This window comes from Palaemon carinicauda, chromosome 8 (assembly GCF_036898095.1).
Source record: "Palaemon carinicauda isolate YSFRI2023 chromosome 8, ASM3689809v2, whole genome shotgun sequence".
Taxonomy (NCBI): domain Eukaryota; kingdom Metazoa; phylum Arthropoda; class Malacostraca; order Decapoda; family Palaemonidae; genus Palaemon; species Palaemon carinicauda.
This window is the reverse complement of record NC_090732.1, coordinates 20,845,444-20,869,238: the sequence shown is the minus strand read 5'-3', so window position 1 is coordinate 20,869,238 and position 23,795 is coordinate 20,845,444. Positions and strand designations below refer to the sequence as shown.

Below are 23,795 nucleotides of genomic sequence, written 5' to 3'. Positions count from 1 at the left end.
GTATATCTTGATCCAACACATGGCAATCTTCACCCCGAATAGCGCTTTCACTTCGAGGGGGAAGAGTTGCTAAACTGAAGGGGAGCCGCTATCAAGGTTACCCTTCCTCCCGTGCTATTACAAGGCTCCAAGATGGCGCTCATTCCTTGTAGCATTGAGCATGGTGCTACAGATATAGTAGTTTCGGGAGGGATCTTTATCTAAGCCTTTTCATATAAAAGGAGGGTGGGTCCATCAGGACGACATGGCCATCTCATCCAAAAATAGATTTTTCGCTTCGCTTTAAAATCCGTTTTTTAAACATCTGACTTAACCGGTAGTTATATATATAGCTTATGTCCCTGACGTCACGGCAGAAATTTCTAAACTCGCGGCAATCGCGAATTGGATAGCCAGGTGTACCACCAGTACCTGGAACCATTCCAGTGATTCCTCAGATCTTCCCTGCCACAACACTGGGGACATCGTTAGATTTTTCACTCGCTGTAACCTGTATAATTGCAGTTATCTTGGTGATGTACAGTTTACTTTTGGCTTTCGCTCGTTTGGTTTTTGTTTTATTTTGACTGAGATTTAATGGTTGGAATATGATCGCTATGTTCGTAGCTTGAAAGGGGTAGGAATAGGAGTTTTTTCCCCTTACTGTAAAACTAACGAACCTACTCTTAAAAACATGATGGCGGAAGGAAATCATTCCGCCAACACTATGACGTCACAAATCATGTGACGTAAACTACGTAGTATGACTTGCAAAATTCATTTCTTTTTCTTGCTAGGAATGAAAAGAAAATACTAACTTACAAAGCAAAAGTATTTACGTTTTATAATGTAAAAGGAATATATTATTTTTAAGAAAATATTTGTCCTATTAGTATACTTTCTTTAGATAATCATCGATCTATTTTCAGAGATTAAATAAAACTAGCGTACAGTTAAATTTACGCTACGTAGTACTCATGACGATCGATACAGTCCCACAAATTACTTTGTATCGTTATTTATTTTTTTGATATTGGGGATACTAATATTAATCGTATAGCCTATTGCATTCTCATTCAAGCCCTTGGCGGAAGAGTAAGATCTCTCTCCGCGGGCAGGTCTAATTATGGTCTTATGTGAAAGAGTTAAAAAGTGCAAGTTTCAGTGCTAAATTAGTGCAGTGAAGTTAATCAGTACAGTGGAGGGTGCGTCTGCTCGAACCTGTCGTTATCCTAGCCTTAGACCTCTTCCAAAGCTCCCAACCCCTGGGAGAAGGAATGTCAATCGGCGAAAGGAAGCGAGAGGTGTTAGCGCCCGAGCAGACGTCCCCTCGAGCGTTCCTGTTGATGCTTCCCAGAACGCTTGCCCTTGCCATGGGAAAGGCAAGGTAAAAATGTTATCTTCGCCGTCGGATGGCGGAGCTCACAGACGCCCAGAGCATTGGAAGTCAAGCTACTGTACTAACGCTGCTGTAAGAGTTAGACACGTTTTTTGACACTGAGCGGAGGTCATAAAACCAAGCGTCGAGATCGCGAACGTTATAGTTCCGAGCGTCTAGATCGTGAACGTCATAGTTTCGAGCGTCAAGCGTTGGAACATCATGATGCCAGGCGTCATGATATCGCGGAGCGTAAGAGCCTTGGAAGTCATGAAACCGAGCGCCGTGATCGCGAACGTCAAGCAGTTAGACGTGACGCCGAGCGTCAAGCAGTTAGACGTGACGCTGCGCGTCAAGCAGCTAGACGTGACGCCGAGCGTCAAGCAGCCAGACGTGACGCCGAGCGTCAAGCAGCCAGACGTGATGCCGAGCATCAAGCAGCCAGACGTTGACGCCGAGCGTCAAGCAGCCAGACGTGACGCCGAGCGTCAAGCAGCCAGACGTGACGCCGAGCGTCAAGCAGCTATACGTGACGCCGAGCGTCAAACAGGACGTGACGCCGAGCATCAAGCAGTTAAATGTGATGCCGAGCGTCAAGCAGTGAGACGTGACGCCGAGCGTGAGAGCCTCGGACGTCGTGATGACGCCAGTCGAGCTGAGCGTCGAGATCGCGGACGCCTTAGTTCCGATCATTATGATCGCGAGTGTCTTAGTTCCGAGCGTCAAGCGTTGGGACAATGTGACACCAGACGTGATGATCTTAGGCGCCTTGACACCAGAGTAGTCAGGACCTTAAGGAGTTGAATCCTGATAAACAAGACGTTTCTACTTCGGTTAGAGCATTGTCAGAGGAAGGGGTCGACGATCACCTTTCCCCTACTGAGCTGTTAGAGGAATTCTCAAAAGGAGAAGATTCTAAGACCATTCATCCTTTGGTTAAATTAAAGAATCTCATGAGAGTTTTTACTGAAGAGTTTCTGAATTATTTTGTGCCTGCTGCTCCTCGTTCCCCATCTTCAGAGTTTACGCTAGGGAAGGCATCGAAGGAGTCTCTTTTTACAAAGATGGCTCTGTCTCGATCATCAAAGAGAGCTTTGAGGATGTTGGGAGACTGGATGCAGTCCAAAAAGGACCAGGGAAAGACGACTTTCTCTTTTCCCCCGGCTAGATTGGCCTCCAGGTCTAGTGTGTGGTACGAGACGGGAGAAGTTCTCGGCTTGGGAGTTCCTGCCTCTGCCCAAGGAGACTTTTCTAGTCTAGTAGACGCTCCTCGTTGGATGGCCATGAGAAGGACCAAAACTCTCTAGTCAACGTCAGAGCTTGATCATCCTCTCAAAGGCATCTTCAGAGCTTTCAAAGTATTCAATGTCCTTGACTGGACTCTGGGAGCCTTGGGGAAGAAGGTTTCTGCCTTGAAGGATGTGGACACTGATAGTCTCAGCCTCATTATGTCAGGCATGGATAAAACCTTAAGGGACGGTTCCAATGAGTTGGCAGCCCTTTTCTCAGCGGGGATCCTTAAGAAAAGAGCCCAGATGTGTTCTTTTCTGTTCATTGGGGTTACACCCATTCAGAAGTCAGAATTGAAGTACGCACCCTTTTTCTTCCTCTCTTTTTCCTCAAGAATTGGTCAAAGAGGTCTCTTCCACTTTAGCCCAAAAGGCCACATAGGATTTGGTGTCTAAAACAGCAAGGAAGGTTCTGCCTACTTCTTTCTCAAGCCGCACAGACAACTGTAGCAGCCAGACTAAACACCTTCTGGCAACTTGGGAGATGAGAGGAGCAGACCTTTGGTCCGTACAGTTACTAAAGGAGGGATTCGAAATTTTTTTCCTAGGGAAACCTCCTTTAATAGTAACTCCGATAGATGTCTCTGCCAGATACAGAGAGGAGTCAAAGAGACAGGCTATGCAACATCAAATGTCTTTCTTATTAGAGAAGGAGGCAATAGAGACCAGTCCTGGATGTAAGTGCTCTTAACTCCTTCGTTCAGAAGACAAAGTTCTCCATGGAGACATTGAAATCGGTCCTAGCAGCATTAAGAAAGGACGACTGGATGGTCTCTTTAGACCTCCAGGATGCTTACTTCTACATCCCCATCCATCCGAACTTCAAGCAATACCTGAGGTTTGTATATAAGGAGGAAGTTTTCCAGTTTTGGGCTCTTTGTTTTAGCCTAGGCATCGCCCCTCAAATAGAGGGTGCGTCTGCTAGGACCTGTCGTTCTTCTAGCCATTGACCTCTTCCAAGCTCCCCAACCCCTGGGAGAAGGAATGTCGAACGACGAAAGGAAAAGAGAGGCGTTAGCGCCCGAGCACTCGTCCCCTCGAGTGTACCTGTTGACGCTTCACAGGACGCTCGCACTCGCCATGTGAAAAGCTAGGTGAAAGTGTTTTCGTCCTCATCGGATGACGCAGCGCCCAGACGGGGCTGGAGTCTTGCATCCAGACCTCTGAAGGGGAAGTTTGCCTCTATCAAACAGCGTCGTGTCATGATGCCTCAGGCTCCAGGTTGCAGCCATTGGAGCAGTCCGGGACGTGTCCTACTCTGAGCTCATTCCTACAATCGCTGCCTGGAGGATCTGCAGATGACGTTGTGCTTATCAGAAGAACTGGGTCTTCTGATAAACAGAGACAAGTCTCAACACCATCCAAGAGATCATTTATTTGGAGATGGAGATTCAGAGTCAAGTTTTTTGGGCTTTTCCGTCTGCCTCAAGGACGGAGCAAGCCCTGTTGAAGCTTCTTTGCTTTCTAGAGAAACGGAAGTGTTCTGTGAGAGAGTGGATGAGTCTGCTGGAACCCTCTCCTCGTTGGAGCAGTTTGTCTCCCTGAGAAGACTGAATCTTCGCCCTCTTTAGTTCCACCTCAAACGCCTTTGGAACGAAGGAAAGGAAATAGGGACAAAATGCATCCCCATTATGGAATCCGTAAAAGTTGCCTTCAGTGGTGGAGCGATCCGGTCAAACTTCAAGAAGGTCATTCCTTGGAACAGAGGAACCCAGACCTTGTGTTGTGTTCCGACGCCTCGGACTCGGTGTGGGGAGGAACACTGGGCAAGTTGGAGATCTCGGGTCTGTGATCAAAAGATCAGGAGATCCTTCACATAAACCAGAAGGAGCTGTTGGCAGTCCTGTTGGCCCTCTAAAGCTTCGGAAAGTCAGTACTGAACAGAGTGGTGCAGGTCAACGCCGACAACACTACAGCATTGACCTACATAGCCAAACTAGGCGGAACCCACTCAAGGTCTTTTTACGAGACTACGAGAGTTCTTCTTTACTGGACAAAAGAGAAGAGTGTAATCCTTGTAACAAGGTTTATTCAGGGGGAAAAGAACGTGATGGCAAACAGTCTCAGCAGGAGAGGTCAAGTTCTGTCCACAGAATGGACGCTTCATCAAGAGGTCTGCTAAAAACCTGTGGCGGATTTGGGGTCATCCTTGTGTAGACCTGTTCGCAACCTCGAAGTCGTAGAGGTTGGAGACATACTGCTCCCCAGTGCCAGATCTCGAAGCAGTCCACATTGACGCTTTCCTTTTAGATTGGTCTCACCTGGACGTGTATGCATTCCCTCCGTTCAAGATTGTACACATAGTGACGCAAAAAATTTGTGTCACATGAGGGAACCAGATTGACTCTAGTGGCCCCCTTTTAGCCCTCAAGAGAGTGGTTCACAGAGGTACTAGAATGGATGGTGGACTCCCCGAGAAGCTTTCCATTAAGAGTAGATCTACTCAAACAACCCCACTTGGAAAGATACCATCAAAACCTCCAAGCTCTTCGTCTAACTGCCTTCAGACTATAGAATAACTCACAAGAGCTAGAGGTTTTTCGAAGGAGGCAGCTAGGGCGATTGCAAGAGCAAGGAGGTCTTCTACCATCAAGATTTTTAGAGAATGGTGCAGAGTCACCTCTGTTTTCTCTTCCAGTACCTCTGTGACTCGTATTGCTGACTTCCTGTTATACCTTAGAAGGAAACGTAGGTTTTCATCTTCTTCCATCAAGAGATACAGGAGCATGCTAGCAGCCTTCTTCAGGCATAGGAACTTGGACTTTTCTAATAATAAAGACCTATAGGATTTCTCAATTCCTTGAGACATCTAAGGAACGGCACCAGGAATCACTAGCTTGGAATCTGGATATAGTCCTTAAGTTCCTAATGAGTGACAGGTTTGAGCCCTTGCACTCAGCTTCATTTAAGGACCTCACTATGAAGACTCTCGTTTTGGTCAGTCTGGCGACAAGGCATCGGTGAGATTCATGCCTTTAACAAGAACTTAGGCTTTAGAGATAACAAAGCTATCTGCTCTTTGCAGCTAGGCTTTCTTGCTAGAACGAACGCCCTTCTCAACCCTGGCTCATGGCTTTTGAAATTCCGAACCTTTCGGATGTGGTTGGTGAGGAATTGGAGAAGGTCCTGTGCCCAGTAAGAGCCCTGAAGTTCTATCTGGAAAGATCGAAAGAGTTACGAGGCAAGTCAGAAGCTCTTTGGTGCTCGGTCAAGAAGCCCTCGTTACATATGTCGAAGAATGAACTATCCTTCTTCATCATGCTCTTAATAAGAGAGGCTCATTCACATTGTAGTGAGACAGACCTCAAGCTTTTGAAGGTCAAGACACATGAAGTTAGAGCTATGGCAACTTTCGTAGTCTTCAAGCAGAATAGTTCTTTACAAAGCATTATGAACACAACCTTCTGGAGGAGTAAATCTGTGTTCACCTCACACTATTTGAAATGTGTCCAGACTCTTTATGAGGACTGCTACACTCTGGGACCATTCATAGCAACGAGTGCAGTAGTGGGGGAAGGTTCTACCACTACATTCCCGTAACCTAATACCCTTTTCTTCTCTTGGAACTCTTGTATTTTTATGGTTTTTTGTGGAGATTGGACGACAATCCTCCGCAATTATTGATTTTAGTCAGGTGGTCAGTTTGTTCCTTGAGAGCGCCCAGAACAAGGTTATTGGAAGAGGTCCTGTCACATAGAGGTTTTTAGACCGGTTTGACAACTCCTAGAGGTCTTCAGCCCCCTGGGTGGATCGCTGGATCTCATAAGGAAAGTAGACATAATGAAAGAATTCATTAAAGTCAGCTTCCTTATCAGGTACGAACCCATAAGTTTGTTTATTAACTCTTAAGTAAAATTCCATCTATATCGGCTGTCTCTAACCCTCCACCAAAGGTGTTAATCAGCTATACAGTATACATAACTAGCAGGTAAGTCTTGTGTTTAAAAATTTTATTTTCATTATAAAATAAATTTTTGAACATACCTGGTAGTTATGTATGATTAAAATCCCCCCCCTCCTCCCCTCTAGAGACTAGAGGCATGGAAAATATGGATATCCATGGGATGGTTTCTAGATACCTCGCTAGGGGCGCACAGGTGGTACATTTGGCTATCCAATCGGCGATTGGCGCAAGTTTTTTTTAATTTTCTGCCGTGACGTCAGGGACGTAAGCTATATACATAACTACCAGGTAAGTATGTTCAAATACTTATTTTATAATGAAAATAAAATTTTACAGCAGGCTCTTCCTGGTGGAAAAAGCTACGGGGGGTTGGAGACCAGTCATCGACCTCTCGGGCCTGAACAAGTTCATCAGAAAGACGTCCTTCAAGATGGACACGCCGAAGTCGGTACTGGCAGCCTTGAGGGAAGGGGACTTCATGATGTCCCTGGACCTCAAGGACGCCTACTTTCAGATCCCCGTACATCCCTCCAGCAGGAAGTTCCTTAGGGTGAAGTGGGGAGCCCAGTCTCTGCAGTTCAGGACCTTCTGCTTCGGCCTGTCGACGGCACCTCAGGTTTTCACGAGGGTATTCACCATAGTATCAGCCTGGACACACAAGCAGGGCATCAAGCTGATCAGGTACCTCGACGACTGGTTGCTTCTTTCAGCCTCAGAGACAGCCTTAAAGGAGCAGGGGGCAAAGCTGTTACAGTTCTGCAGGGAACTGGGGGTTACCATCAATATGGAGAAGTCCCAGTCGATCCCCACCTCCAGGATGACGTACCTGGGGATGGTCCTGGACTCCCAGGTAGCAAGGGCATTCCCCTCTGAAGAGAGACTGGGCAATCTAGACCACATAATTCGACCATTTCTAGCAAGTGCACCAGTGAGGGCCAAGGATTGGCAGCGACTCGTGGGCCACCTGGTCTCGTTGGAGAAGCTAGTTCCTCAGGGGAGGCTCAAGCTGAGGCCGGTCCAGTGGAATCTGAAGGACCTCTAGCCACTGGGAGACCCGCCTCAGTCCTTAGTCATGATGACCCCAGCCACCAGAAACATGCTCCTCTGGTGGTCCGACAGGGCAAACACCCTACGGGGTGTGCCATACACTTCCACTCCTCCGGAGATGTTGCTCTTCACGGACGCGTCAAAGGAGGAATGGGGAGCCCATCTGCTCGAAGAGACAGCAGAGGGAAAGTGGTCCCCGGAGGAGAAGCTTCTCCACATAAACCTGCTCGAGCTGCTGGCGGTTCAAAAGGCCCTCGCAATATTTGCCACCGGCTGCGGGGAAATGCAATAGCCCTCACGTGTGACAATGCCACCGTGGTGGCTTACATAAAGGAGCAAGGAGGATTGAGATCAAGGGAGCTGTGCGATCTCACGGCTCAAGTCCTGGAATGGGCCGAGAGGAATCACATTATTCTCACAGCCAGGTTCATTCCGGGGAAGAGAAATGTCCTAGCCGATGGCCTCAGCAGACACAAGGCTCAACACGAAGCTCCCCGTGTTCTGTTCTCCTGTGCCAGACCCGGCAGCAGCGTTCGAGGACGCCTTCCAGCACCCATGGGACGGACTTGACGTGTATGCCTTTCCCTCCTTCGGGATTCTCAGGCAGGTGCTCAACAGGCTCAGGCAATCAAGGGCAACAGTGATGACTTTGGTAGCGCCCTGGTGGCCGGAGAGGGAGTGGTTCGCAGATCTACAGGACCTGGCCACCCTTCTTCCGTGGCCCCTACCAGTAAGGGAAGACCTTCTGCACCAGCCTCACTTTCGAAGGTTTCACGAAAACCCTCAGTGTCTCCAGCTACACGTGTGGAGGTTATTGAGCGCCTGTTGAGAAAAGAAGGATACGCGGGGAAGACGGCTTCGAGGATGTCAGGGTATCTGCGGAAGTCCTCGATCGCGGTGTACCAGGCCAAGTGGACCACGGTTGTGAAGTGGTGTGCCACGCAGAACCTGAGGCCTGTGGATGCATCAGTCCACAAGATTGCAGACTTCCTGGTCCACCTGAGGGACGACCTGGGGGTCTCCATTCCAGCCATTAAGGGGGTCCGAGCAGCCCTGGGGCAGGTCTTTCAGCTCAGAGGCATCGACCTGGGGTCCTCTCGCCAGATTACCATGCTCATTAGAAGTTTCGAGCAGTCTTGTTCCCCCCGCGCCGCTCTGGTGCCGCAGTGGGACGTAGCCAAGGTTCTCAAAGTTTTGACAAGACCTCCCTTCGAGCCCCTCAAGGATATTCTAGATAAAGACCTCACCCTCAAGACGGTGTTCTTGCTGGCTCTGGCCTCAGCCAAGCGCGTGAGTGAGCTCCACGGCTTGTCATTCGAGGTCTCGCAGTCAAAAGGGTGGAAGGACCTGTCCTTTAAGTTTCTGCCCGAGTTTGTGGCCAAAACGCAGAACCCGGCCATTGCAGACCTGAGGTTCGAGGGGTTCTCAGTCCCGGCCATCCCGGTCATCCCTCACTCGGACAACCCGGAAGACTTGCTCCTGTGCCCAGTGAGAACGGTCAGGAAATACCTCAGCAGGACAGCCAGACTCTGGCCGGGCATCAAATGTCTGTTTGTCTCCTCTGGCCCGGTAAAGAAGGCCGTGCTGAAGAACACGATCTCCTTCTGGCTTCGGCAAGTCATCAAGAGAGCTTACGCCAGTGAGGGGTCTGCAGTCCCTGGTACCCCGCGACCCCATGATATTAGAGGTCTTAGCACTTCTTTGGCCTTTGACAGCAAGATGGCAGTGGGCCAAATCATGCGAGCAGGCACATGGTCCAGGCAGTCCACCTTTACGGCCCACTACCTGAAAGACTGCACGAGGAAGTCCCTGGACTCCTTCTCCATTGGACCAGTGATTTCCGCCCTTCAACAAGTTTAGGGCTACGGCCCCGGGTAGCCCAAGAGAAGTAATTGCAAGCGACACAGGTTCCCCCCTTACTTCCCTTTCCTTGCTACCCTTTCCCTTCCCTTCCCTCCTCCCATGTGAGAGATGGATGTTTTGGAAGCCCATGCTCGGATTATTTATAAAGGTGAGTTTATACAAACAGGTAGACTTTTGCGTGCTTCCCCTGACTCTCCTACCCTGGTCTTTATGTCGTCTGGACCTAGCTGCCTATCTAGGTCCCGTGCCCTTGGATGGTAGTGGTGGGTCTTCCGGCCTGTAAGTCCACCCCCGCCTCCTAAAGTGTAAGTCTCCTAAGAGAGTAGTTTGAGGTAAGTACTCCATGTTGGAACAAATCACAAATTTTAAGTAATTTGTATCTTTCCTAACAGTACTTACCTCGAACTACTTTTGGGTTATTGCCCACCCATCCTGCCCCGGGTGCCTTACAGGTGTTCGAGGTAGAGACATATGCTTACTGACAACAACGACCCAGTAGCGCACCCACGCGCTGACCCCTTGGTCGCCTCAGTGCACGTATCCCTCCGCCACAGAGGGACCCGACAAGGGAAAACGGAGATGGGGGAACTGCTCAAAATTCTTGGTCGGATAGGGAGGAGATTCTAGATACTCCTAAGAAAGTAGTTCGAGGTAAGTATTGTTAGGAAAAATACAAATTACTTAAAATTTGTGATTTTTGGGCTCAAGCCATGTTGTCCTGATGGAAGTTTACCAGAGAATTACTTGAAAGTACTGTATCTGTGGATTTGTATAAGTGCCTTAACCTTGGGAAAATTTTATAGGGTTGTCTAGACCATTGAGAAATGTGACGTTACCGTTATACATCATTACCACTAATCATGGAACATTGTTAAGGCTTCCTGCTCCCTGCAGGGAAGTGTCTTGCTAGACAGTAAAAAAGGCTCAGGGTTTGTATACTTGTAGGAACAAATATAAGTATCAGCTAGATCTATTTGTTTCTATCAGTACAATAATTATAAGTTTTACTTAGGAAAATAAGTAAAAGAACTCTGGCTATGTTTTATTTTGTTATTTGCGGGGCGAAATAAGACTCAATTACACTCTTTTTTACTCATTTATTTAGACCAGTGTTTCTTAAACTTTTTTGTGCAGCGGACCCCTTTTATTAAAATTACTCATGTAGCGGACCCTTTATTATTACAATTTTCCTCGAGTTTGAAAGTGTTTGCAGGTCATAATATAGGCTACTGAAATTACAACTGAATTATTTATTAATGGCTTATCTTTAACATAAATGTTTATATTTTGCTTAACATAATTTCCACAACATTGATAATTTTGCATAGAAATTTTCATGAACTTAACAGCAACGCTTCCTCCTCATATCTCACAACCATACTTAATGCGATGAATGATACTGTTTTTGCTGCCTCACTACTGTTGGAATATCTGGCTCCAGTCTGCTGAGTTTCAGTCGCATGTCGGGTTCGACATTGATTCGGTTGTGCTTCTTCGTTTTAAGATCAACCAGTGTAGAAAATCCAATTTCACAGTTGTACGTTGTTGGGAACGGCATCAAGTGTTTCAAAGCAATTTCTGCAAGTCCAGGGTACTCTGGCTGGACTTTAGCCCAAAAATTGGCCAAACTTCTTTCCCTGAATAGGGTCTTCAGTGTCCCACTTGTTGCAATCTCGACAAGATTATCAGCCTCTTTTGATGACAGGTTGACACTGACCTTTTCTATATCTACTTTATCTGTAACAAATGAATTTCTAATCTACTCAAAGCTTGGGTCTGGTTCTTCAAAATATTTTCCTAACTCTGAGTGAAGGCCTTGCAGATGGGCTTTGAAAGCTTGTGTTGTGTCATCATCTAGCTCTTCCTTGGAAGTAAGCGGGAAATCTGCTAATGGAGGAAAAGACTCAAAATCTTTGCGGTCAATGCGGCCACACCACAAGTCCAGCTTCATTCGTGTTGCCTGTATTTTGTCCTGCACTTTAAAGATGGTAGTATCTTTTCCTTGCAAAGACAGATTCAATCCGTTTAGTGTACTGAAAATATCAGACAGGTATGCCAGTTTTGTGAGCCACTGGGTGTCATGCATTCGATTATAGAGCTCATGACGTTCATACAAGAAAATTTGCACTTCCTCACGAAGCTCAAAGAGACCGGAAAGAACTTTTCCCCGTGTCAGCCAGAGAAATAAAGGAGTTTAGTGTGTTCGCTTCCCATCTCTTCACACAGAACTGTAAATAAGCGGGTGTTCAGTGCTTTCCCTTTGATGAAATTGACAATTTTTACTGCCTCTTCCAGAACTGTTTTAAGACAGGTAGGCATATGTTTCACAGCAAGTTGTTCACGGTGAATGCAACAATGTGTTGCCTTCACCTGTGGTACAATGCTTTGTACCCGACTCACTAGGCCCCTTAGTTTACCAGTCATCGCAGTTGCACCATCTATGCTGATTCCAACACATCGCGACCAGGAGAGTTCATTTTGGACAATAAAATTGTTAGCTACATTAAAGATAGCCTCTCCTGTTGTGTTTGTAGGAAGAGGACGACAGAAAAGAAATTCATCATGCACTTCCCCACAGTAAATGTACCTAACAAAGCACAAAAGATTTGCCTCGTTCCCTATATCCGTGGACTAGTCCAGCTGTAGTGAAAAATACAGACTCTGCTGTAATTGTGACACCAGCTGAACTTTCACATTTCAGCCATTGACGTTATCCTTTTCTTGACAGTGTCGTTGGACAAAGGTATCTTGTTTATTTCTTTACTAGCCTTTTCTCCAAGCATGATCTCTGTCATTATCTTGGCTGCTGGTTTGACCAAAGTCTCACCTATGGAATCCGCCTTTCCTGTTTTTGCAATTAATAACGACACTTTGTATGAAGATTCAGTGGCCTTTGCATTTTCTCCAGGTACAAAAAAAGATGAAGCTTCCTTTTTTCTGTGAATATCAAGTTCATTACATTTTCTTTGAAAAAATTCTATGGGTTGTCCCACATATTCTTTATGTCTGGACTTGAAATGTCTTCTGAGCTTTGAGGGTTTCATAGCCTCATTAGCTAATGTTTCATAGCACAAAACATCTGTACTGCTTTGGTTTGTGTCAGCGGTGTTCCCTTCGTCCATGGCATCTGCGCCTGCCTCCAGTAGCTTGAGCTGAGTTGCACTGTTAGCATCGTTTCTTTCTTCTTTAAGGCCAGTGCTGTCTTGGTTGTTGTTCTGCAATTCAGTTTTTTTCTTTGTAAGTGAGCCTGTCTTGAGCCACAGATCCATTATCCTGATGCTAAAAAGTAAGCTAGGCTGTCTTCTGATGTTTATCCTGCACGTAACTTGGCGAGGTCACGAGGTCTAGTATTCGAAATTCTAATCTCAAAAAGGTAGGTAATAGCGTTTAACAAATGGCATATAAAAAATCAGTATGTTGTCATAAGCATCCAGATGATTTTCTTACCTACAAAGAGGAGCACAAGCAACTGCCGTGTGTTCCTCACAGCAGCCTTAACGTCAACTGATATGTGGCGGGCGGCCGCACCACCGGGCATCAGTCAGTACAATATTGCCAAATCATAAAAACCACTGCCTTCTATAAAGTTGTTTTTTGTGTGTGTCTTTTTCGGAATTTCGTTGAGGATTTCACCCCAAGGGAGGAAGGCGGCATTACTTAAATTACTTCCATCCTAATGTGACTTAGCCACTGTAAAAAGCCATCAGGATTTGGTGCTACAAAAATAGGAATTTAGGACGTTTTGGCCAAAAATTTGACTGAAATCGATATTAAAATTTATCCTGCGGACCCCTTGGAATATTCCACGGACCCCTGGGGGTCCGTGGACCACACTTTAAGAAACACTGATTTAGACTAAATGAGTAAATGGGATAAAAAGTGTAAAAAACATAAAAGAGAATTATACAGCCAACATGTACAGTCAAAGTTTTTCTACCTGAAAGGGAAGAAAAGGATTAATGCTACTCATAAAAATCTTCTGTAAATGTTGGATACTATCAACACTGTGTACAGTGTACACATGGCACAAGTGTCATTTGTATAATTCTGCACCTGAAATTTTGAACAGTCCTAGTGTCACCTGGGTAACACCCATATAAAAGATATTGCACTGGAAGGTGTCAACACCTTTTCATCCGAATTGATAGTCCCAATCAATTCACTGTTCATCGCAGCACTAGACGACAGGTTTTAGTACACTACCTGCCACCACCACATAACGTTTAAGTTCGTGCACTTGCTTCGCATAATGTTTATAAAACACTTCAGGATAATAAGAGTTCACCTTCAGAGGACCTTTGCGCTTCCTGTTATTATTATTATTATTACTAGCCAAGCTACAACCCTAGTTGGAAAAGCAAGATGCTATAAGCCCAAGGGCTCCAATAGGGAAAAATAGCCCATTGAGGAAAGGAAATAAGGAAATAAATAAATGATGAGAACAAATTAACAGTAAATCATTCTAAAAATAGTAACAACGTCAAAATAGATATGTCAAATATAAACTATTAAAAACGTCAAAAACAGATATGTCATATATAAACTATAAAAAGGCTCATGTCAGCCTGGTCAACATAAAAACATTTGGTGCAACTTTGAACTTTTGAAGTTCTACTGATTCAGCTACCCGATTAGGAAGATCATTCCACAACTTGGTAACAACTGAAATAAAACTTCTAGAATACTGTGTAGTTTTGAGCCTCATGATGGAGAAGGCATGGCTATTAGAATTAACTGCCAGTTCTTGCATATCAATAAATTTTTTGCCATAGCTTCCATGATTGCTCAAGTCTCTAATCCTACCAATAGAGGTGAAAGTGATGGTTAGCTGTAGGATGGAGGCATATCATCAATTTGTCTGAGAAAGTTTGTCCTTCAGACATGATTCAGGCTGGAAGCCATACGTACAGCATTCACAGATACCAATGTATCATTTCTCCCAAAAGTACCTTTACTTTGTCTGCAAAGGAGTTGTCTACTTGTTCAAAGCTCTATGCTTTGGTCTAGTGATAGTTCTTCAGGTGTTCAAGCTAATGTTCAATTTGGCGTAAGCTTGGATTCATTTGCAATGGGAAGGTCTGTTGATACATCGTTATGATGGCCTGCTTTTGTCTTTTATGGAAGGGAAGTTTTTCGAAGGCAGGGATTGTCTCTCTTTATTTGTAGTATCTATGAAAAATGCATATAACTTTGAAAATATTTGTTAATCCTTTTATATCAAATTTTTTATGATTTTTAAATATTTTTTGTTTTATATCTGTTTCAGAGGAATGTTGATGAATTAGCGTAATTTTTTAATACATACATTCGCTGAAATGTTTGGAACTCAAGATTCAAATAGAGGGGCATTTTTAGAAGCCACAAGGGAAGCTCGAGAAGAAAGAGCAGCAGAAAGGCGAAGAGAAGAAGCTGCTATCAAAATACAAACCTGCATACGTAGATGGCTAATACGATGCTCCCAGGACAAGAAAGTGAGGTGAGATGCTGCAATATAGTTGACTGTATGTTAGACATAGAGTATGAAGTTAAACTATCATTTGTTCCTATGTTCAATACAAACCTTTGTCGTTCATAGAGGAGATGATTCAATGTCTTTTTTAAATAATTAGTGAAACTGCTTTAGATAACCAGGAAATGACAGGTGAGTCAAAGGTCCCACCCACCTGTCTAACATAGGCAGGCCCCTTCCTTTTAGCTCATTGCATACATATATATTATACTGTGCACTTGGTCGTACTGTCTTAATTGTCATTGAATGAGTTTTTTGTAAGTAATTTTTTTACTTTAATACTGTTCCTGTACATTCATATTCATTCTTTTATGGACCCTAAGAAAGTGTGTAAACCCAAGTGTCAAGAAAGGGTAAGCTCTGTGGTAAGTTTATGTTAATCCTAGTGGTAGATCTCTCGGCTCCCTGTGAATTATTCAAATAAAACTACCTGGGATTCATGTGCTATTCATATTAAAAAGGAAAAGCTTGGTTACAGGTAAAAAAAATATTTTGCAAGTTCTTATATGGGACCCTTTGTTGTAGATTTTAGGCTATAAGCAATAAGGAAAAGAAAATCCCCAACCAGAAATAGAAGGACCTAAACTTGGAAGCTGCAGGGTAAGTGTTAGGCAAAAGAGTTCATAAATAAAGTGGAAAGGGCCATAGAAGAGAGATATGTAAATCAAATGTCAGAATTGGCTGAAGAAATGCAGGATGCTGTGAAAGAGATTGGGGTACAGGCAGCACTAGAGCTGTGTGGAAGGACAAGTGATAAGCAGCAATAGGAAAAAGAAACATGGTGGTTGAATCAAGAGGTTCAAACAGCTGTGAAGGAAAAGAGGGAAAAGAGTATAGCCAGAAAGGGATGGGAAGGAAATGAACGACTACCAATCAAGAGAGGAATATAGATTGACAGAGGGAGATAGAGTGGTAGTGATTACAAAGTAAGAAACTAGGAGAGAGTGGTATGAGATGATGGGAACACTGGAGGGAGAAAAGATAATCTGTAGATGTGGAAAAGAAAGATAGGCAGGATGTAGGAGAGGTAGGAATTATTAAAAATGACAAGGGAAATAACTTAATTGAGGAAGAGGCAGACCAGAAAATATATGTAAAGGCTATTTTTTACACCAATTAAACACTGAGAATGAGTTTGAAGAACTGGAAAATATGATTCCAGCAGAAGGGCCAATAGCAAACTTGAGAGAGAGTTAAGTCAAGAATGCTTTAAAGGAAGGAAAACTAAACAAATCTGCAGGAAACTTGAAGGTAATGATAGACATTATTAAAGCCTGGGAAAGTCTAGGCAAAGAGTGAGTGTAGACATAATTGGAATAGATCTTGAATGTAGAGGAAAGGCCATGGGACTGACAGGGTCATTGGATAATTAAATTTTATAGACATAGAGGATACTGTACGTGTTATACTGTTGAAACTACTGTACAGTGGAATAAAGATTTTGGAGCCTGTATTCAAGATACTGTATTAGAAATAACAGTAGAAGGAAGGTTGAGAGTTGATAGATATACATGTGAGCAACAGTTTGGGTTTATGAGAGAAAAGAGCACAGTGGATGATATTTTACAGTAAGATAAGTCCAAGCATTGATGACCTAGAATAGTAAAAAAGAAAGTGCTGTATTTACAGAAACTGGTAAACTATCTTCTCTGGTAGAAAAAATTCCATTCCTGCTTACAAATTGAGGAGGGTTCACTAAAAAAATAGTACAGTACAGTATACATATTAGATATAAGGAATTTACTAGGTTTTTATCAGTTTGGTCAGACATTGCAATGATAAAATGAAGTATAATGAATGAAAATTTGAAGAGACTCATGGCAATCCAAAATTGTTTCAAATGTCTGAGAATCACTGGAGTTCTCCACCAGTTGGTAGACAACAATGTATTGGCATATGCTATTTTACCTGTGACATTTGCTTTTCTCTCTTCTACAATGGGATCGAGGAGTCGGGGGTATGTGTGCAAGGAAGGAACAGGTTATGTCAAAATTATGGATTAGTGATGAAATAATAAGAGATATTTTAGATTTTTATTAAAATATATACTTTTATGTCTATGTATTGAAATAATATAAGAAAGTAAGGTACTGCAGTACACTCTATACCAATTTGTGATTCCTTTTGAAACTATAGTATTGAAAAAAACTAAGTAAATTTGTGAACTCATTTGTTTGTTTACAGAGCTAACTGTTGTTGATTTTTTTTACAGAGAGAAATTTGACCTTTTGTTTGAAAAAGAGCTTGCACAGACTGATCAGATAACACCAAGCTTACCATCAGCTATAGATGTATTTGTTCAAGCAACAGACTTTATCAAGATATTTAAAAAGGAGAAAGATGTGGAAAGATTTGAAGTCTTTACAAGGTACTGTACACTTTCATCCGAGTAGCTAGCTAGTGCTGTATGTTTTTATTTGTTTGTTAGTAGGTAGTAGGTTGGCCAAGGCACCAGCCACCTGTTGAGATACTGCCACTAGAGAGTTATTGAGTACTTTAAGTGGCCAGACAGTACTACATTGGATCCCTCTCTCTGGTTACAGCTCATTTAATTTTTGCCGACATAGAATAGTCTGGCCTATTCTTTATACATTTTCCTCTTTCCTCATACACTTGACAACAATAAAATTACCAAACAATTCTTCTACTCTCAAGAGATTAACCACTGCACTGTAATTGTTCAGCGGCTACTTTTCTCTTGGTAAGGGTAGACAAGACTCTTTAGCTATGGTAAACAGCTCTTCTAGGAGGACACTCCAAAACCAAACCATTGTTCTCTATTCTTGGGCAGTGCCATAGCCTCTGTACCATGGTCTTCTCTTGTCTTCGGTTAGAGATCTCTTGCTTGAGGGTACACTCGGGCACACTATTTTATCTTGTTTCTCTTCCTCTTGTTATTTTGAAGTGTTTATCTTGTTATTTTCAATCCATGTTTTCCATCAGTTATGTAAGCGGATGAGCAAGCTGGTGAAGTAACGAGAACTTTGGGTGTGGAGGGAATGCCCCCTAAATCTCGAAGAAGTCACTGGCAGCAGGGTGACGAATTGAGCTTAAGGTGATAGACAAGCTGTCTCTTCGCCTTATACCCTCGATGCCTGATGGATGATCTTACTAAAATTAGTGTGGACTGGCAGGGGTCACTTGCCTTAGATAGGCACTGCGCATCACAAGGAACTGGCTATCCTTTGATGAATCTAGCTACTGAATCCTCTATGGATTTAGTCAGTCTATGGAAAGCGAAAATGACAGAATGGCCCCCAGTCCCAAGCATAGCGGGTTGGTAAGAATCTCCCGGTTTATAAATGCTAAAGAAAAATTGAAAATAGGTAATTGGAATGTTAGAACCATGAATCTCATTGGGAAGTTACAGCTAGTGGAGAATGAATTTATGAAGTATAATTTGGATATCTTGGCCCTAAGTGAAACACGTTGTAAGGGTATTGGTAAGAAAATCATAGACCAAGGCAATATATATATCTATTCAGGAAGAACTGATGGAATTAGAAGAGAAAGCGTATGAATGCTGATGACACCAAGAGCAGAAAAGGCATTTAAGTGAGTGGGGAGCTGTGAATAGCAGATTGTTACTTGCAATGTTTAAATTAAAGCAGTGCAATATGAGCATTATATTGTGTTATGCACCAACAGATGATGCCCCTGAAGAAATGAAAAATGAATACTATGAAGAACTGCCGAGTATAATAGATGAGATCCCAGAGAGATATGAAAATTGTGATTGGTGACTTCAATGCTAAAGATGGAAAGATTAATCAAGGCATAGAGAATGTAATGGGTGTTAAGGGACTTAGCGAAGTTGTAAATGAAAAAGGAGCCCATTTCATAAGCTTTTGTTCTGCAAACAATCTTGTTATTGGAGGTACTCCTTTCCAGCACAAGGATATCCACAAATATACAAGGCCTTCACCATGTGGCAATTGAAAAAAATCAAATAGATCACATAGCCATTAATAAAGAGAGATTGAGGACTAAGAAAAGTGAGAAGCTATAGAGGTGGAGATATTGGTAGTGATCACCAGCTCCCCATTGCCACACTGAAATTAAAATTGAAACCACCCAACAGAAAGGTAGATAGAATACCTAGGTTTGATACAACTAAGCCTCTAGAAGATGAGCACAGAGAAACCTTTGCAATTGAATGAATGAATCGATTTGCAGTTTTAGAGACTTTAAGAGAATAAGAACAGACAATTAACGAAGAATGGTGTATTGTTAAGAACATATATCAGTCAGTTGGTAGGGAATGTTTGGGGCATGTAGTTACAATGAAGGAAGCAATGGATATGAAATGATACTTGGGATACTATAAAAAGGAGACAAAGGAAGAAATTGATTGTTGGAAGTTTACGAGGAACTAGTGAAAATTTCAAGGTAGAGCATGCTAAGTATTCCAGTATTGATAGTGAAGTCAAAAGAAAAGCCAGGAATGACTGGAGAGAATATTTAGACAGTAAAGCAGATGAGGCTGACAAAGCCATGAATTCAGGGAGTGGCTATGGTGTAAGAATTGCTCATAGAATTATTAATGAAATCTCCATGGGGGCAAAGAAAAAAAGGCATATACCTATTCGAAAGAGAGATGTCTCTGTTATAACAACCGAAGATGAAGAAAGGCAACGTTGGATGGAACACTTTAGTGAGGTCATGAATAGGATATATGAAGGAAATAATTTGATTGATATACCCAAAGCTGAGGAAAACCTTGATGTGCCCATGAATGAATTCAGTGTGTTTGAAGTCGAAGCTATTCTTCAAAAACTCAAGAGATGGAAAGCCCCTGGATATGATGGAATAACTGCTGAGATGATATTGGCCAAAAATGAAGTGACTCCCAGAATACAAGATTATTTTGTTGAATGTGCCATGAAGAGGCAAAACCTGATGAATGGGAGCTATGAGTGTTGGTGAAAATAGCAAAAATAAGGAGATTTGAGTGATTGCAATAATTACAGAGGCATCACACTTACATCAGTTATCATGAAAATGTATAGTATGCTTATTTTACAGAGGCTAGAGAGAAAAATTGATGAAAAGCTGAGAGGTGAATAAGCAGGATTTAGAAAAGGTAGAACTTGTACTGACCAAATTCTCATTTGAAGACATGTTGTACAGCAATGTATAGAATATAGGAATCCACTGTTGATGGCATTTGTGGACTATGTAAAAGCCTTTGATAGTGTGCAACGGCCAATTTTCAATATTTAACTTAGCCGGTGATTATATAAGCTGCAGCTCTGCTGCTCGACAGAAAACTCTACGTAAAAAATCCGCCAGCGATCGCTATGCAGGTAGGGGGTGTACTTCAACAGCGCCATCTGTCGTGCAGGTACTCAGTACTCATTGTAAACAAAGAACTCAATTTTCTCTCTGTCGTGCTACCGGCAAGACCTACTAATTCGCTGTTGCTAACTGGATTTGTTTTCACAACTATTTGGTGAAGTACACGTTTCTAGTTTTGAGCTTTCGCTGTGCAGGCTTTCTCTTCAATAAATCCTTGCATTCTTTTTTTGATATCGGATTATTTGTTGATGACTTTGGATAGTTTTTGAATTCCCCTTTGACCAATTCAAAATGGCTGACCTTTCTCAAGTCCCTAAATTCAGGAAGTGTAATGCTAGGGACTGTTCAAGGCGTCTTCCAAAGGCCTCTATCGATCCTCACACCGTTTGTTCCAATTGTCGGGATAAAACCTGTCAATTGGAAGATCGATGTGAGGAATGCGTTGGGCTTTCGGAATTCGATTTTATCGAATTCCAGAAATATACACGTAGGCTAGAGAGAGATAGAGTCAGGAGAAGTTCATCTCGTTCCGTTGATTTTTCCTCTCCTCATGCCCCACAACCTATTCCTTCCCCTGTAGTGGTTACTCCTAATCCCCCTTCTGGCACTCAGGAACCTTCGATGGCAGATATGATGCGTGCCATCCAAGCTCTGGGTGAGAGAGTTGAGTCCTTGGCTAGTGACCGTAACCAGCTCATGGCGGACGTCAAGGAGCTGAAGTGTAAGAGTGCAGTGGGAAGTGATAAAGTGAGTGATAGTGTTGTGGATAGTGTTGCGCTTGAGGGTTCGTCTGTTCGTGCCTGTCGTCCTCCTAGTCTGGGACCTCTTGCAAGCTCCCAAGTCCAGGGGAGAAGCAATGTCGTACGACCAAAGGGTTCGAGAGGCTTTAATCAGCGAACAGACGTTCCCTCCGTGGTTTCGGGCGTATCTACCCAAGATCGCCCCACCCACACAGAGACGAGAGAGCCCATTTATTCCTCGTCTGCGGAAGAGGTTTCTCGTAAGAAACCATGGACCAAGGTCTCACGACCTCTTAAGCGCAAGTCGGTCCCTTCCGCGCAAGTCCAACGGCCCAGTTGTAGCCACTGGGTCAGTTCGGACTCGCTGCAGTCTTCCGATGACTGCTCACCTCCTAAGAGAGGCAAAGCGGTACCGCCTCAGGCAGTTACACCGTCTGTCGCCGCACCTGCTCCTGCAGACCCTAAGTGGTCTTTGCTGCAGACCATGCAGTACCAATTAACGTCTCTGATGCAGGACTTTCGTGCGGAGAAGGTTGCTGCTGCACCAACCTCTTGCCTACAACCAACCACGGTTGTGCGTCCTGTGGACGCTGAGGCGACCTTCTTGCGCACTCCAGCTGAGAGAGTCCCGCCACCCATGCGTTCCAGTGTACCCTGCCAGCCGCATGTTGACGTTCAGCGACGCACGGAACCTTCCGTTGACGTTCGCGAGGTACAACAACCGTCAAAGTTGTTTGGTTTTGACGCGGTGCGTCAACCTCCGCAACCCAGTGTGGTTGCCTCTGCTCGCCCACATCAGACAAGACAGTCTGGAGTAGACGCTGTGCGTCCCCGCGCTGCTATGGTTGTTGCCAGCTCACAGACTGGGCAACAGTTCCATGAAGTTGCGTCCGGTTCAGTCACGCGTGCACCCGTGCGACCGGACTCAGCTGACCAGCCGATACCTACTCCATTGCCGCTTCCTCCTCAATTCTCGGATGATGGACTCTCTGATGATGACGATGCGGCACACGTTGATGAACCACATTCGGACCTTGACGAGCCCAAGTCCACGCAACCCTCTTTGGACTTTAGAAAAGTTCTTGCTCTGTTCAAAGAGATGTTTCCGGACCAGTTTGTGTCTGTGGCTCCACGCTCTCCTCCGTCAGAGTTTGCTTTAGGTACGCAGTCATCCTCGCCTGCCTTTACGAGACTCGTCCTCGCACGCTCGTCCAAGAGAGCTTTACGAGTTTTAGGTGATTGGATGCAGTCCAAAAAGAGTCTAGGGAAGACAGCCTTTACGTTTCCCCCTGCTAAACTCTCTTCCAGATCGAGCGTCTGGTATGCCACGGGAGAAGTTCTCGGCTTGGGAGTTCCTGCCTCTGCCCAGGGCGACTTCTCAAGTCTTGTAGACTCTCCCCGCAGGCTAGCCATGAGACGCTCTAAGATATGCTGGTCACCTTCGGACCTAGACCATCTGTTGAAAGGAGTATTTAGAGCCTTCGAGGTCTTCAACTTTTTGGACTGGTGTCTGGGAGCTTTGAGCAGGAAGATCTCCCCGACAGAGAAGGAATCTTCCTTGCTCATCATGTCCTGCATGGACAAGGCCATACGTGACGGATCTAGTGAGCTTGCTGCATCGTTCGTATCCGGAGTCCTCAAGAAGCGTGAGAACCTTTGCTCTTTCCTGTCAGCTGGAGTGACACCGTGTCAAAGATCAGAACTTCTGTTTGCTCCTCTCTCTAAGTGCCTTTTTCCAGAGGACTTGATTAAGGAGATTGCTGCTTCTTTGATTCAGAAGGACACCCATGACCTGGTTGCGTCCTCTGCCCGCAAAGCCACCCCTTTGCCTACCTTGTCAAGACCAAGGATGGACACTCCAGCGTCCAGATTTATTCCGCCCTTTCGTGGCAGAGCCTCCAGCAGAGGAGGTGCTCGTGCCGAAGGGAGACGTGGGAAGAAGAAAGGAACCAAGTCCTTTAAAGGCAGAGTCTGACTGCCACCTTCTTCAGACAGCAGTGGGAGCCAGACTCAAGAACTTCTGGCAGACCTGGGAGAAGAGAGGCGCAGATGCACAATCTGTGAAGTTGCTCAGAGAGGGGTACAAGATCCCGTTTGTACGAAATCCCCCTCTAGCAACGTCTCCCATCGATCTCTCTCCCAGGTACAGAGAGGAAGACAAGAGACGAGCATTGAAACAGGAGGTGTCTCTCTTGCTAGAAAAGGGAGCGGTAGTCAAAGTCCTGGACCATCAAACCCCGGGCTTCTACAACCGTCTCTTCTTAGTGGTAAAGAAGACAGGAGGGTGGAGGCCGGTGCTAGACGTCAGTGCGCTGAATGTCTTTGTCACAAAGCAGACGTTCGCCATGGAGACCACAAAGTCCGTTCTAGCAGCGGTCAGAAAGGAAGACTGGATGGTCTCTTTAGACCTAAGGGACGCATACTTTCACGTCCCCATCCACCCAGACTCCCAACCTTTTCTGAGATTCGTTTACGAAAAGGTTGTCTACCAGTTTCAAGCCCTGTGCTTTGGCCTAAACACAGCTCCTCTTGTGTTTACGAAGCTGATGAGGAATATAGCCAAATTCCTTCATTTAGCGGACATCAGAGCCTCCCTCTATTTGGACGACTGGCTTCTAAGAGCTTCTTCCAGTCGTCGCTGTCTGAAGGATCTAAAGTGTACTCTAGATCTGACCAAGGAATTGGGTCTCCTGGTCAATATGGAAAAGTCTCAAGTGGTCCCATCCCAAACTATTGTGTATTTAGGGATGGAGATTCACAGTCAAGCTTTTCGGGCTTTTCCGTCGGC

At 44.4% G+C, this 23,795-nt stretch overlaps 3 protein-coding genes across 3 annotated transcripts in view; 1 reads left to right on the top strand and 2 right to left on the bottom strand.

Annotated features, from left to right (window-relative positions):
- The window catches only part of LOC137645682 (ubiquitin-protein ligase E3B), a 210,052-nt gene that overhangs the window by 2,404 nt on the left and 183,853 nt on the right, over positions 1 to 23,795 (top strand). The window contains exons 2-3 of the mRNA XM_068378530.1: positions 14,727 to 14,936; positions 17,182 to 17,337. Of these exons, the coding sequence (XP_068234631.1) occupies positions 14,776 to 14,936; positions 17,182 to 17,337 (317 nt within the window). The 5' untranslated portion in view covers positions 14,727 to 14,775. The remainder of the gene's footprint in view (positions 1 to 14,726; positions 14,937 to 17,181; positions 17,338 to 23,795) is intronic.
- Positions 10,842 to 11,884, bottom strand: LOC137645120 (protein FAM200A-like). Its single transcript, XM_068377956.1, has 2 exons — positions 11,683 to 11,884; positions 10,842 to 11,197 (listed from the first exon to the last, which is right to left on the bottom strand). The coding sequence occupies exons 1-2, from the start codon at positions 11,882 to 11,884 to the stop codon at positions 10,842 to 10,844; spliced, it is 558 nt and encodes a 185-aa protein (XP_068234057.1).
- LOC137645119 (SCAN domain-containing protein 3-like) lies at positions 12,151 to 12,729 on the bottom strand. Its single transcript, XM_068377955.1, has one exon. It carries the CDS (start codon positions 12,727 to 12,729, stop codon positions 12,151 to 12,153), a length of 579 nt encoding a protein of 192 aa, XP_068234056.1.